The 16,648-nt window shown below is 47.9% G+C and overlaps 2 protein-coding genes across 8 annotated transcripts in view; one reads left to right on the top strand and one right to left on the bottom strand.

Moving 5' to 3' along the window:
- LOC143989570 (uncharacterized) overlaps positions 1-16,648 on the bottom strand; it is a 146,520-nt gene that overhangs the window by 40,800 nt on the left and 89,072 nt on the right. For all 5 annotated transcript variants that reach the window (XM_077489754.1, XM_077489752.1, XM_077489753.1 and 2 more), the window contains one exon: positions 16,393-16,602. In XM_077489754.1, the coding sequence (XP_077345880.1) occupies positions 16,393-16,602 (210 nt within the window). The remainder of the gene's footprint in view (positions 1-16,392; positions 16,603-16,648) is intronic.
- The window catches only part of LOC143989636 (uncharacterized), a 353,768-nt gene that overhangs the window by 270,576 nt on the left and 66,544 nt on the right, over positions 1-16,648 (top strand). The gene's annotated exons all lie outside the window — the stretch shown is intronic.

The raw sequence follows: 16,648 nt of genomic DNA, 5'->3' as shown, positions 1-16,648 counted from the left end.
CCAGGGTACTGAAGCACGTCCCCTCATACAAATTGTATTCTCATATTACCTCCCTTACTTTTCTGCTTCTCATAACCACTGGAGATATTTCCCCTAACCCTGGGCCTCCCTTATTTAACTGTACCCAACACACCCATCACCCTACACCCTCTGGCAGTAGTCACAATCTACGCAATTTAGTCTCTGTTCCTCTTCTTCCCAACGCCAGCCTCCCCTTCTCCTGTGCCCTCTGGAACGCCCGCTCTGTCTGCAACAAACTCACAGCTGTTCATGACCTCTTTGTCACTAATTCCTCTCACTGAAACCTGGCTCCACAAATCTGACACCCCTTCTTCTGCTTCCCTCTCCCAGGGTGGCCTTCACTGGACTCACTCCCCTAGGTCTAATGGAAGCAAGGGGGTGGAGTGGGATTCCTCTTATCCCTCCAAAGCACCTTACAGGTTATTCACTTCCCTCCCTCTCTTTCCCTCTCATCATTTGAAGCTCACTATATACGTCTCTTCTCTCCAACTTCCCTAAAAATTGCTGTGATCTCCCGGCCCCCTAGACCATTATCCACTTTCCTTGATGAGTTCTCCGTCTGGCTACCCTACATTCTTTCTTCGGAAATTCCCACAATCTTTCTCGTGATTTCAACATCCCTGTTAATACAAACACTCCTGATACTTCTAAACTTCTTAGGCCGCGTACACACGGGCGGACTGTCTGCCCAACTTGGGTCCGCCGAAACACATTTGAGCGGACAGTCCGCTCGTGTGTGGGCTTCAGCGGACTTTTTCAGCGGACTGTCTGACGAACAAAGTCTTACGGAATTTCCGTAAAACTGTCCGTCCAAACTTGGTTTGAGCGGACAGTCCGCCCGTGTGTGTGCCAGTCCGCTGTACTTTCTAAATGAGCGGACTTTTCCCGCCCGGAGAAAAGTCTGCTCATTTCGAGCGCGTCTCCAGGTAGGCGGGGCCCGCGAAGGAGACGTCGCGGGCCCCGCCGCCTGGTATGGACTTAAAGGGGAACCCCCAATGGCGTGGGGGTCCCCCCCAAGTCCACAACAGACCCTTGTCCGAGCACGCTACCCGGCCGGCCAGGAAAGGGGGGTGAGCGAGCGCCCCCCCCTGAGCCGTACCAGGCCGCGTGCCCTCAACATGGGGGGTGCCTTGGGGAAGGGGGGGCCGCGCGGCCCCCCCACCCCAAAGCACCTTGTCCCCATGTTGATGAGGACAAGGGCCTCTTCCCGACAACCCTGGCCGTTGGTTGTCGGGGTCTGCGGGCAGGGGGCTAATCGGAATCCGGGAGCCCCCTTTAATAAGGGGCCCCCCCGGATACCGGCCCCCCACCCTATGTGAATGAGTATGGGGTACAATGTACCCCTACCCATTCACCTGTGAAAAAAAGTACAAAAAAAAACACAACACAGGGTTAAAATATTTTATTGCAGAGCTCCGGGGGTCTTCCGTCTTCGGGGGTCTTCTCGCCGGACTCCTCCGCTATCTTCTTGTAGCTCTTTTGCTAGCGGAGGAGTCTGGCTTTCTTCCTCCCCGCCACCGGCCTCTTCTCCCGACTTCGGGGGTCTTGTCCCCCTCTTCGGTTCTTCTGCCGGGCCACCGCGCCTTCTTATAGCTCTTTTAGAGGCGGTGGCCCGGTCTTCTGTCGCCGCTGTCGCCGTCGCCTTCCGTTCTTCTTCTTCTTCTCCAGGAGATGTTGACACGACGCTCTCTCCGGCCGGAATGCCAGAGCCGCGCTGCGCTGCCACTTATATAGTGACAATGGGGCGGTGTCACATGGTATATGTCACATGGGTTGGTCACATGGTGATCCCGCCCCCTTACGATGTCATAGTCCCCATGTGACATCAACCCATGTGACCAACCCATGTGACATATACCATGTGACACCGCCCCATTGTCACTATATAAGTGGCCGCGCAGCGCGGCTCTGGCATTCCGGCCGGAGAGAGCGTCATGTCAACATCTCCTGGAGAAGAAGAAGAAGAAGAAGAAGAAGAACGGAAGGCGGCGACAGAAGACCGGGCCACTGCCTCTAAAAGAGCTATAAGAAGGCGCGGTGGCCCGGCAGAAGAACCAAAGAGGGGGACAAGACCCCCGAAGACGGAAGACCCCCGGAGCTGTGCAATAAAATATTTTAACCCTGTGTTGTGTTTTTTTGTACTTTTATTTTACAGGTGAATGGGTAGGGGTACATTGTACCCCATACTCATTCACATAGGTTGGGGGGCCGGTATCCGGGGGCCCCTTATTAAAGAGGGCTCCCGGATTCCGATAAGCCCCCCGCCCGCAGACCCCGACAACCAACGGCCAGGGTTGTCGGAAAGAGGCCCTTGTCCTCATCAACATGGGGACAAGGTGCTTTGGGGTGGGGGGGCCGCGCGGCCCCCCCTTCCCCAAGGCATCCCCCATGTTGAGGGCACGCGGCCTGGTACGGCTCAGGAGGGGGCGCTCGCTCGCCCCCCTTTCCTGGCCGGCCGGGTAGCGTGCTCGGACAAGGGTCTGTTGTGGACTTTGGGGGGACCCCCACGCCGATTTTTTTCGGCGTTGGGGTTCCCCTTTAAGTCCATTCCAGGCGGCGGGGCCCGCGACGTCTCCGTCGCGGGCCCCGCCTACCTTGACACGCGCTCGAAATGAGCGGACTTTCCTCCGCGTGTGTGGGCGAGTCCGTTCATTTCAAAAGTTGGGCGGACTTAGTACGGCGAACTTAGTCTGCCGTATTAGTCCGCTCAAAAAGTGCCGTGTGTGGGCAAGTCCGTTCATTCAAAAGTTTGAGCGGACTGTCTGTCGGATTGTCTGACGAACTTAGTTGGGCAGACAATCCGCCCGTGTGTACGCCGCCTTAGTCTATCTTCATTTGACCTGAAGCAATGGGTACAGGCTTCCACTCACTCTGATGGCAGCACCCTTGACCTTGTATTCTCCTACCTATGGCTCCATGCAACTTCTCAAACAATCCTTTTCCTCTCTCCGATCATCACCTTATTAGTTTCTCTCTCCCCCTGTCTTCCACCAACTTCCCTCCCATCGCCTAACCATCACCCGTAGAAACTTTCACAACTTCAACTCTTCTCTCCACTGATCTGCTACTGACCACCTCTATGACACAATCTCTCCCCTGTCCTACCCCGAGCCAAGCCACTTCCACCTACAATAAATCCCTCTCCTCCACCCTGGACAAGCTCGCTCCCCTCACTACAAGCAGAATCAGGCCTCGACCCCTACAACCCTGGCAACAACAACAAACCTGGCAAACAGATGACTCTAAACTTCTCAAAAAACGTAGTCGCGCTCTTGAGCGTCTGTGGCACAAGGCCGAGTCTCTCAAAGACTTCAACCAATACAAATCTGCCCTCCAGAAATACTATGTTTTCCTCCACACTGCCAAGCAGACTTATTTTACAACTCTTATTAACACCTTCTCGTCCAGTCCCCGTAAACTTTTCTCTAACTTCAACTCTCTACTTTGTCCTCCACCGCCTCCACCCACTTACTCACTCACTGCCCAGGAGATTGCTAATCACTCCAAAAACAAGATTGATACAATCCGTGATGAAATCTCCACTCTATAGATATCTCCTCCAGTTAAGACCCCATTACAACAGGTACTCTTGACACTCCCTTAACACTTATTCAAAACTGCTACTACAGACGAAGTAGCTAAACTCCTTTCTAACGCCCACCTAACCACCTGCCCCCTGGACCCTATTCCCTCTCAAACACCATGGTTGCCATCTGACTCCATCCTACACTCTCTAACTCACATCTTTAATCTCTACCTCACCTCTGGCATTTTCCCCAATGCTCTAAACCAGGGATCCTCAAACTACGGCCCTCCATCTGTTGCAAAACTACACATCCCATGAGGCATTGTAAAACTCTGTCATCCACAGACATGACTAAGCATCATGGGAATTGTAGTTCCTGAACAACTGGAGGGCCATAGTTTGAAGACCCCTGCTCTAAAACATGCACTGGTCACCCCCATACTTAAAAAGCCGTCCTTGGACCCTACCAATCTTAACAACCTACGCCCTATCTCCTTGCTCCCCTTTTCCTCTAAACTCCTTGAACGCCTGGTTTACAACCAACTGAGAGACCACCTCATTAAGAATAACCTCCTCAATCCCTTCAATCTGGATTTCGCCCTCAACACTCCACAGAAACTGCTCTTTTAAAATTCACAAATAACCTACTAACTGCAAAAACCAACAGACACTATTCTGTACTCCTACTTCTGGACCTTTCAGCTGCCTTTAACATGGTTGACCACCCTCTCCTCCTCAAAAAACTTTACTCCCTTGGTCTCCGTGACTGTGCTCTTCAGTGGCTCTCATCCTACCAATCCCAACACACCTTCAGTGTCACTTACAATTCTACTTCCTCTTCCCTTCTCTGTCGGAGTCCCCAAAGGTTCTATTCTTGGACCTCTTTTATTTTCAATCTACACCTCTTCCCTGGGTTAGCTGATAGCCACTCACGGCTTTCAATATAATTTCTACGCTGACGACACACAAATCTATCTCTCCACCCCTCAACTCACTCCATCAGTCTCCTCACCCATCACCAACTAACAGACATATCTGTATGGATGTCACAACACTTCCTCCAACTCAACTTGTCCAAAACCGATCTTATAATATTTCCTCCCCCACGTGCCTCTTCCCCTGACTTCTCTGTCAAGAGCAATGGCACAACCATCCACCCATCCCCACATGTCAGGTTCTAGGTGTTATCCTGGACTCTGAACTCTCCTTTCAGCCCCACATCCAATCACTTTCCAAAGTTTGCTGCCTCAACCTCCGCAACATCTCCAAACTACGTCCCTTTCTAACCAATGAAACCACAAAGCTCCTGATTCCCTCCCTGGTCATCTCTCGCCTTGACTACTGCAACTCCCTCCTCATTGGCTCACCTTTAAATAGAATATCCCCCCTTCAGTCCATCATGAATGCTGCTGCCAGACTCATCCACCTTACAAACCGCACAGTGTCTGCTACCCCTCTCTGCCAATCCCTCCATTGGCTGCCACTTGCCCAACAAATTCATTTCAAAATACTAACACTTACTTACAAAGCCACCCACAACTCTGCCCCCGGTTACATCACTAGCTTATTCTCAAAATACCAACCTAATCGCCCACTTCGTTCCTCCCAAGAACTCCTGCTCTCTAGCTCCCTCATCACCTCCTCCCATATCCGCCTACAGGACTTCTCCCAAGCCTCGCCCATCCTCTGCAATTCCCTACCCCAATCTGTCAGAATGTCTCCAAATGTATCCACTTTTAGGCGATCCCTGAAAACTTTCCTCTTCAGAGAAGCCTATCCTGCCTCCATCTAACAACTTCACTATTTTCTCTATGAGCTCATCCCCCACAGCTATTACCCTTTTGTATAACTTGACCCTCCCTCCTAGATTGTAAGCTCTAATGAGCAGGGCTCTCTGATTCCCCCCTCTATTGAATTGTATTCTATTGTAATGTCTGCCCTAATGTTGTAAAGAGCTGCATTAACTGTCGGCGCTATATAAATCCTGTATAATAATAATAATATTATACACATATATATATATATATATGTAAGAAGGCCAGTGTGGTGGCCTGAATTTATGGGAGGAGCCCGGAGGGTATTTAACCAGCCCGCTCGCCTGTGGTCTTTGTCGGTTTCCGGTGCGCGGCACTACGTCACTAGGCCGACGGCTCGTGTTTCGTTTCCATTCGGACAAAACGTCTCTCTCGTGGTTTTCTTTCCCGTTCGTTTTGTACAACGTCGCCGGCTCTGTACAACGTCGCCAGCTCGACTGCCGCAGGTAAGGGTCTCGATTGACCTTCCTGTACTATTTTTAGTGTCGTTAAAACCTGAAATATCGAATCGTTCGTTATGATACCGGTTGTTATCACTCAATACGCTCCAATTTCGCAGCGCCCTTCATTTCACGGGCGTCATTTCGGTAGACATTGCTGGTAGGAAAAAATTGCACTGTTTTAGTACTTGTTATAGTCTCGTTACCGTGTTCCACAGTCAAAATCGTTGCCAGTCGTGTCTCACGGCACAACGACTCCTACCTCTGCCAAGGCTGGCTCACGTAGGTCATTTCATCATTTCACTCATTTTGTTACGCACGGCGCTCCGATTCGAATCCAGTCGCATCCGCTAAATGCGCCGATTCATTCCGGTGTGCCCCTAACTGCTTGGCCACATTTCAGTACATGCTCCAGAGCTCGTTCGTGGCTAATCGATCGGGTCTCTGTCATGGGAATTCATTTCACTGTCACCTAGTACGTTCGAATCGAAACCAGTCGCAGTTCTCGAACGCACAGGTTCGATCGACGTGTCCCAGTTACGTTGGCCTCATTTCGGTACATGCTCCAGAGCTCGTTCGTGGCTAATCGATCGGGTCTCTGTCATGGGAATCATTTCACTGTCACCTAGTACGTTCGAGTCGAAACCAGTCACATTTCTCAAGAAAATGCACAGGTTCGATCGACGTGTCCCAGTTACATTGGCCTCATTTCGGTACATGCTCCAGAGCTCGCTCGTGGCTAATCGATCGGGTCTCTGGCATGGGAATCATTTCACTGTCACCTAGTACGTTCGAGTCGAAACCAGTCGCATTTCTCAGGTAAACGCACAGGTTCGATCGACGTGTCCCAGTTGTGTTGGCCTCATTTCGGTACATGCTCCAGAGCCCGCTCGTTGCTAAGCGATCGGGTCTCTGTCATGGGATCATTTCACTGTCACATATCACGTTCCGATACGAATCCAGTCGCGTCTACGATGCACCAATTCGTCCCGGCGTGCCCCAGGTATTTTCGGCCTCATTTCTGTACATGCTCCGGAGTCCCGTTCGTTGTCAGTCGCGATCGCGGCACGACCAATTCGGGCCTCCGTCATGGCATACTTTTGTCACTCATTTCACTGTCACTTACCGCGCTCCGATTCGAATCTAGTCGCATCCGTGATGCACCGATTCGTTTCGGTGTGCCCCAGTTGGTTACGGCCTCATTTCAGTACATGCTCCAGAGTCAGGATTCATTGTTGGTTGCAGGTTTCGGTTCTCTGATTCATGACTCTGTCATGGGAAATCAATTTCACTGTCACGTAGGACGTCCGATACGAATCCAGTCGCATCTACGAGGCACCGATTCGTCCCGGCGCCCCAGGTATTTCAGCCACATTCCAGTACTTGCTTTACAGCATGCACGATTAACGGATAGTCGCAACAGCGGCACAACCGACTCATGCCTCTGTCATGGCAATCAAATAAATTTCACCGCCACGTACCGCGCTCCGTTTCGAATCCAGTTGCATACATGCACCGATTCGTTACGGTGTGCCCCAGTGCTTTAGCCTCATTTCAGTGCATGCTCCAGAGTCCGGTTCATCGTCAGTCACAGTCACGGCATGACCGGCTTATGCCTCTGTCATAACAGGTTTTCATTATATGGACCGTAGTATACAGTGCCCCGTTTCGAGTCGGTCGCATCTGACATGCAAACACATCCCCAGGCACAGACTTCTGGCAATCGTTGCAAGCACGCATTCAAGCATAGACTTCTTGCAATCTTTGCATACACGCATCCAAGCATGGACGCACACAAGCGTAGACTTCTTGCGATCGTTGCAAACACGCATCCAAGCGTAGACTTCTAGCAATCGTTGCAAGCACGCATCCTAGCATAGACCTCTTGCAATCGTTGCTAGTACGCAGTCAAGCTTGGACGTCTTGCAGTTGGTGCGAGTACGCATACAAGCCTGGACTTCTCGCAAGCGTTGCAAGCTCGCATTCAAGTGTAGACTTCTGGCAACCGTTGCGAGCACGCATTCAAGCATGGACGTCGTACAGTCGTTGCAAGTTCGCATACAAGCGTAGACTTTTGCAATCGTTGCAAGCACGAATCCAAGCATAGACTTCTTGCAAATCATTGCAAGCACGCATCAAGCATAATCTTCGTGCAATCGTTGCGAGCACGCATTCAAGCATGGAAGTCTGGCAGTCGTCGCAAGCACGCATACAAGAATAGACTTCTTGCAATCATTGCAAACACGCATCCATGCGTAGACTTCTTGCAGTCATTGCAAGCATGCATCCAAGCGTAGATTTCTTGCAATCGTTGCAGGCACGCATCTAAACATAGACTTCTTGCAATCATTGCAAGCATACATTCAGGCATAGACCTCTGGCAAATCATTGCTAGCACGCATTCGAGCATAAGACCTCTTGCAATCATTGCGAGCAGATGTCCAGGCACAAACTTGTTGCAATCATTGCTAGCAGGCAGTTCCGGCTGGCTCAATAGATTGCTTTGGGAAAAACCTGGATACTTTCCTAAATGTACATTGTAACGGGGTACTTATTTTTAAAGTTGATCCAGGGAAAATCCGATTGCCTCTCGGGGGATCAGGAAGGAATTTTTTCCCTGCTGTAGCAAATTGGGCCATGCTCTGCTGGGGTTTTTTGCCTTCCTCTGGATCAGCTGTGGGTGTAGGGTTGGGTGTGTCGGGTTGTGCGATGTTTATTTGTTTGATTTGTGGTTGGGACTGGATGGACTTCTGTCTTTTCCGACCTGGCTACCCATGTATCTTACCATAACTTCTTGCAATCGTTGCAGGCACGCATCCTGGCATAACTCCTTGAAATCATTGCAGGCACGCATCCTGGCATTACTTCTTGCAATCATTGCACACACGCATCCTAGCATAACATCTTGCAATCGTGGCAAGCACGCATCCTGGTGTAACTCCTTGCAATCGTTGCAGGCACGCATCCTAGCATAACATCTTGCAATCGTTGCAAGCACGCATCTTGGCATAACATCTTGCAATCGTTGCAAGCACGCACCCAAACACATGTTCAAGCACAACTCCTGCAGTCTTCGCAAAGCACATGCGATAACACGAATTTCTCACAGTCACTATGAACACATTTCCAGTGACAAACTCCCACGCAATTGTCGCTAGCTAGTTTAAACACTACTTTTGCAATCGTGCCAAGGCTCGCGACTTAGCATAACGTCTTGCAATCATTCTTTTGCAAGCACACATTCTCAGTGGCACACAAACTGGCTACACGTCGTTTTCAGCAGCACTTAGTTGGCCACTTGTCTCCTGTGGCTTTTCTTACAAGCCACTCACCGTTTCCTGTCTGTCGGTCTCTCCCTTAGGATAGTTGAGTTCAACTTCCATCCAGCACCTGGATCGTGTTGACACACGCAACTGGCTTCTTCCTGTAACACGCTCAGGCTATACCTAGCCAGCGTTCAGCATTTCTCATCCTTACAGGGCCCGGAGAGCCACCTGTCTTTATGGCTCATACAGCAAGATCCCCACTTCGAGGCATCCAGAGGCATCACCCATAGCCAACGGAAAACGCTCGCCCATCACAACTGCCATCTTTAGGGACATGAAATCCTCGCATATTCCCCAGTCTAGTCATCCAAGCGGCCATCTACCTGGCCCTTTGTGGTTTTCCCTGGCCTAGCCAATTTATCGTTGGTAGCACTGGCAGCCAGGTTCTACACAGACACTACCTGACGAATGTTCAAATCTGCAATACGGGCCATTCCCCAGGATCGATCTTTATGTCACGCCTCCTAGTCCTCCTCTCACGGACACAGGACCCTTCTTAGATCCTTAATTTAGATGCCGTGGCAATAGCAGACCTGTCAATGTCGGAAGGTTCCTTACTGCATGGATTGATGTATCGGTGTTTAAACCGTCTACGATGCCCCTGGTAGCGACAGATGCCACAGCCTACACAGGCTTCGCGGAAATTTTTGGCCACCACTGGTTTACAGGACCATGGCATCAGGGATACTCCTAAACCCCGGTTACCTGGACTTCCTCCCTCTTCAGACTATACCCGGTCATGACAGCCTCTCGTATCTGGGGTCATGTCAGGACAGGACAGGCTGTGGCTTTCACCACCGACAACTGGGCCGAGGCTCATCTTGTTATTGAAGCCAGGTCTGGACCGATCTCGGTTGTGTCCTTCCTGCGCAGACCGCTGCAGTTAGCCCGGTGGCACCAGGTTAATGTCCATTGTATGTTCATTCCAGGCCTTCAGCAATCCCGCAGGCCAAGTTCTGCATAGTCGTTACTTGGCTCGCTACCAACTTCATTTCATCCTCCTCCTTGCAGTGTCTAAAACCCAGCAATCTGACTCCAGGATGGACGTCCATTTCTATAGAGAAGCAGGGCTTGGTATCAAGTAACCGCACTTGACTACCTACTGTCACTCCTACCGGAACGCGTAGACTCTAGTTCCCTATTGCTTTCGTGCCAACACTTGTGTACCTGCCAGTTTCCCAAACACATGGGGTTCTTCTACACAGCCTACACCTCGTCCCCGGTCCATACCGTGGACACTCTTTAGTATTTGAGCACCCTTGGCAGCATGTTGGCGTGGGTCCCAAGTCACGTCATTGAAAGACTAAGCACTTGGGACCCTGCCTACCTCGCCCGGTACATTCCCAATCCTCGGGTGGAAATGGCACAAGCGTTCACCAAACTTGCTCAACTAATTATGCTAAAACTAATAAAACTGCACCCCTACCTGAATGTTTTGCCCCCTTATTTTGGTATACCGACCATCAGACCAGGGCACACTTCAGGTCCATTTCATGTGCTTAATCTTATGGTAGAGGCTACTTGTTCATATCCGTATCGGCCATAGGGCTTTGACCATAAGTAAGAAGGCCAGTGTGGTGGCCTGAATTTATGGGAGGAGCCCGGAGGGTATTTAACCAGCCCGCTCGCCTGTGGTCTTTGTCGGTTTCCGGTGCGCGGCACCCACCCTCCCTTCCCCTTTCCAGGGCATTTCTCAAATTCATTTCTCTTCACATATATTAATTTCTAATCTAGGGTATGCCCCCTTATTTTGGTATACCGACCATCAGACCAGGGCACACTTCAGGTCCATTTCATGTGGTTAATCTTATGGTAGAGGCTACTTGTTCATATCCGTATCGGCCATAGGGCTTTGACCATAAATATATATATATATATATATATATATATATATATATACACACACATACACACACACATACATATATATATATATATATATATATATATATATATATATATATATATATATATATATGATGACCTAATCATTTATCATGCAGTAGTCATGTATGGAGGGGTTGATAGAGCCAAGCTGGAATACATCAATTCTGCTTCAATATTCAAAGGGAACATTGAAAATTTGCTCGACCAGTTTCTCGCTCTGGACGGGCTTCTTCTGGAGCTATATGAATATATGTGTAAAGAAGAAGAAGTATGAAGTTGTCACTGAGGTGGGGCCGGCAGGTAACACAAAGACATCACAGGGGGTTCCCGGTCACCATAAGACGACTGGAGCTCATTGGGGCCCCTGAAAACAGCCAGGAGAGGTGTATATTGGACATGAACTGAGAGATATCTATTGGCATCAAAGGTGACCAGCTGAATGATAGGTTAACCTCTGATTATTTATTATTATGTTAGATTTTTGCGTCTCAAAGCGGTACAATTATTTTGCATAGAAATCTGGCGTTTTATATTGTAGACCTGCAATTCTTACCAATAACACAAATAAATCTGTCCAAACAAGAGTCTAGTAGATATCCCGGGTATGATAAATTTTGAAACACAAAATCATAAATTATAATATAATAAATAAATATAAATAATTATAAAAAAATAATAATAATAAAAAGAATTTCCCCACGATTCGCTATCGCTCAATTTTAGGTGGTCTAAAACCACTTCTGATGTAAAGGGACACTTTTTGGTTGCTATGGACAATCTCCAGTTTCCAGGCAGAAAGAACAGTACCGGTATATATATCATATAAAACTACATGCAGGGCACAGGACAAAGCACTGGGGACAAAAGGGAGGTGAAATCATTTCATACAGTAATGTAATCTGTAAGATTACAGTGTACTGTATATGTTATGATTTTTTACATTTTTTGAATTTGCCATCGGGCTCCACCCCCGTGCGCTGCGACTCTCACAGGGAACAGAGCCCGGCACACAGAGGCTTTGGGAGGAGGACAGAGCCCACGGACACAGCGGGGGGGACATCGCAGGATCCTGGGGACAAGGTAAGTACACCACACCAGCATCCTGCAATGCAATCCCGAGTGTGGCTCGGGGGTTACCGCTAATGGTACTGAAACTTAACCCCGAGCCACCGAGGTTAAGTACCATCCATGGCTCTGAGGGTATTACAAATAAATAAAAAGGTAATAATAAGTCATATAAACAGGTGTATAAATCTGCTCCCTTGCTTATTGCAAGAGGAGCCTACTTACCAGTATATGTGGCCCATGGCATGTATCCTACAGCTCCGGGGTCCCAGGGAATGAATCCATTAAATACCCATCCCAATCAGGGGGTCCGCACGCCATCTGGACAGCGTGTGATGCTCCTAGCCCGACCGTTCGTCCGACACATGCGCCACCTAGGTTGGTCCGTGCGCACTCGCGGCCACTGCCGTACTTGGAAGTGAAGGCCACAAAGCACCTGACAAGTGCAGGAAGGAGTGGGCGCGTCAAAGACAAGAAGGAGTCACCGAGTATGCCATCTGGTGTACACCTCCAGTACCGCACATGCCCACTCCATGGGAAATTACAGGTCTAAGTGGAGGGCTCCATAGGCGATCCAAACAGCCACTTGACAGAAAACAGGGGGAACACAGAGTGACTAAGTGCCCTCTAGTGAACTCCCTGAGTGCTGTGCACACTGCCACTCCATATAGGATCCAAGCCCAATTGAAAGGCCAGGTGAACGGCACTGCCAACCGCATAACAGCCTCCAAAAGGAGACACGGGGTGACCCCAGCCTTCGTACCCTGGATGCCTCCCCCAGTGACAAATTATGTTCAAAAAAGGTAAAACCTACACAAAAAAATATAATGACTCAATGATGATAATAGTCATGATAAAATTAACGTTCTATACATACAGTGCCTTGAAAAAGTATTCATACCCCTGGAAATTTTCCACAGTTTGTCATGTTACAGCCAAAAACGTAAATGTGTTTTATTTGGATTTTATGTAATAGACCAACACAAAGTGGCACAGAATTGTGAAGTGAAAGGAAAATGATAAATGGTTTTCAATTTTTTTTTACAAATAAATATGTGAAAAGTGTGGGGGGGCATGTATATGGCACCCCCCTCCCCCCCCCCCCCCCGAGTCAATACTTTGTAGAACCCCCTTTCTCTGAAATTACAGCTGGAAGTCTTTTTGGGGGTGTCTCCACCAGCTTTGCACATCTAGAGAGGACATTTTTGCCCATTCTTCTTCTTTGTAAAATATCTCAAGCTCTGTCAGATTTGATGGAGAGCGTCTGTGATCAGCAATTTTCAAGTCTTGCCACAGATTCTCAATGGGATTTAGGTCTGGACTTTGATTGGGCCATTCTAACACATGAATATGCTTTGATCTAAACCATTCCATTGTAGCTCTGGCTGGATGTTTCGAGTCGTTGTCCTGCTGGAAGGGGAACCTCCGCCCCGGTCTCAAGTCTTTTGTAAACTCTTACAGGTTTTCTTCTAAGATTGCCCTGTATTTGTCTCCATCCATCTTCCCATCTACTCTGACCAGCTTCCCTGTCCCTGCTGAAGAAAAGCATCCCCACCACATGATGCTGCCACCACCATGTTTCACAGTGGGTATGGTGTGTTCAGGGGGATGGGCAGTGTTAGTTTTCCCCACACATAGCGTTTTGAGTTTAGGCCAAAAAGCTCAATTTTGGTCTAATCTGACCAGATCAAGAAAGGCTTATATGGGAGAACTTCATTCAAACCTGCCGATTTGATAGCATGCAGTTGTTTTATCCAAAAGGTTTCCTTTTGAAGGATTCTCTTATCCCAATTCCCTCCTCTCAGATCTTGGGGTATCACCACCAGGACCATAAATGACACATAACGTGTGTCAAATCTCTGGTACAGATCAAGGTGGCGGCTCACTGGGGTGATCATTTTTCCATTAGAGGAGTAAAGGATATGATCATTGATCCTCTGTCTCAGATGTTGGATAGTTTTACCCACGTAAAACGTTCCGCAACGGCACTGCATCAAATAGATCACCCCTTTTGTATTACAATTCGTGAAAAAAGATGGAGTGAAAATCTCCCCATCGGGAAGCGTGTAGAAGGTTCCCTTCCGATCCCAGGGGCACATGTCACAGGATCCATGTGTAAAAATGCCTTTAGGCATTCTATTATGGCAAGAGATGGGAATATAGAGGCTCTTGGTTAGTTTATCCCATAGGGAGGTGTTCCTACAGAACACAATCTCAGGGCTAGATCGAATATATTTGGAAATAACATGGTCATTTATAAGAAGATGCCAATGTTTATTTAGTAGTTGGCGCACTTGAGAATGTTGGGAAGAAAATGTAGATACATTTTACTGTGGAAGAATGGGAGTTCCTCATTTTTTGGCCGTCTTATAGACCAGCGAGTTTCTGTCCTGTGTTAAAGCTTTTTTGTATGCCTTTCTGAGTAAAGATTTGTTATAGCCGCATGCCAGTAAACGTTGTCTAAGGAGGGCTGACTGTGGTTTAAAGTCACTAAATTTGGTGCAATTCCATCGAAGTCTTAGATATTGTGCATAGGAAATGCTATGCACTAAGGAAATAGGGTGAGTACTATCCGCATGTAGAATTGTATTGCCTGATGTTTCCTTTCTATATAAATTTGTGGCTAGGCAATGGTTGGGATCCACATATATCTGGAGATCTAGGAAAGTGATTTGTACGGGATGATAATTGAATGTGACTTTAAGATTGTAATTGTTTGAGTTAATACAATTCACAAACTCAGTTAGCAATTCAACCATGTCTGTCCAGATGATAAAAATATCATCGATAAAACAGAACCAGCACAGGGCTGGATCGGTATATGTGCTTAACGTTTCACTTGCAAACAATTCCCGCTCCCATCCCCCAGGTACAGGTTTGCGTTGGCAGGTGCACAACGTGTGCCCATAGCGACCACCTGTACCGGAAATAATGGGTGTCTAAAAAAAGAAACCAATTGTGAGTAAGAATGAAGTATAGTAATCTGAGAACAAATTCACTTCCATTGTGTATGGTCTAGTTCCCTAAGGAATGTCCGCGCCTTACTGACTCCCCGTCCATGAGGGATGCTGGAGTATAGTGCTTCAATATCAAGTGTCAACAAAAGGGCCCCAGTTGGCACCGACATTCCCTCAAAAACTTCCTAAGGACGGCCAATCTGATAGGCCGAAATGCATAGAGGTTGAGTCACATTTTCGTCACACACTTCCGCCCACATTCAACCCAGAAATCAAGCTTTTACTGAGCCAGCGGCTGTATGAACTAACCAGGCGGATTTCACGGATTTACTTATACCTGCTGTTCACTCCGGGTGCCAGGACATTAGGCACTCATACAAGTGAATTGAATATCTTTATATTTTTTGGAACAAAAAGCTCTTCGTCAACGGTACTGAGCAATGAGGCTTCTTCTATTATATCTATTTATATGAGGAACATTCACCGCTGCCAATCATCGGTCCAGAGGATATCCACATGCGGATTTGACCTAACTAGAGATAGTTGGTCCACTCCCAAGGGTGAGTGCACATCTACTGGGGGGGCACCCTATTTAAAGCATTTATGAAGCTCGGAATCATCCATCTATTACTCAAGTCACAGCACTGCATACTGTTCCACTAACACAAGAACCTTTCTTTCACTGGGGACTGTTTTATTAATTTTATTAATTGTCACCAGTGTATCCCCTATATCTATTACCTGTATGTCATTTTTTAGCATTTAGCGCGGTATACTTTTTACCAACAGAACAAGTAACCCTGGGAAAATTGTTCTGTCAGGGATCTTGCTAGACGTGTATTTTTAATATGAACATTTTGCTGCCAGCTGATCCCCAGAATCTCCATAAATCCAGTCTAGATCCATAAATTGTGTCGGCAGCACAGAGAAGGAAGATTATCGGAGAGAAATCCAGGAATACAGGACGGGGAACACAGCTCAGGAAAGTGACCAGGGGATTACAGGCTGATATCACCCAGCCCCCGCCCTACTCTGGACCAATCAGTGAGCAGTATGGGTGGAGGAATGTATTTAGTGTTAATGACCCACCTGTGCTGATCTCTGTAGGAGTGTCCTCCTCTATAAATGTCCCCGTTATTCCATCCTCCTCCATAGACTGCTGATCATCCCTCACATACCTCTCTTCTTCTTCTGATTTCACCTCAAATTCTATATCCATTGGATCTCCACTCTAAACCAAGAAAATGAGAGAGAATATCATCTGTAAGATAGAAGATTTATTATTGTGACATCACATAAAAAAAATCCACACATCATATCTAGGAGTCCATGTTCTAGATGCTGCATCCCACCAACCTTGTAACAGTGGGGGATGGTGTGATCTTCCTGTGTGGAATCCCGGGAATACAGAGGACGGGGACATCTCTCTGGTGGGTTCCTGGTATTTGGTGGCTCCATCATATCCTTGTGTCCTTCTGAAAACTCCTCCATCACTCCATACTCCTCATTCTCCTCTTTATACTCTTCTTTAACATCAACAATATTATCATCCCCGAGGTTTCCACTCTGAATATATAATAAAACATTCATTGTAACAATCATGCTGTGTATA

This window comes from Lithobates pipiens, unplaced genomic scaffold (assembly GCF_037356315.1).
Source record: "Lithobates pipiens isolate NorthernLeopardFrog02 unplaced genomic scaffold, aLitPip1_a1.2 Scaffold_18, whole genome shotgun sequence".
Lineage (NCBI taxonomy): Eukaryota > Metazoa > Chordata > Amphibia > Anura > Ranidae > Lithobates > Lithobates pipiens.
Note: the sequence above shows the minus strand (reverse complement) of the source record. Positions and strands in the feature narration are given on the sequence as shown.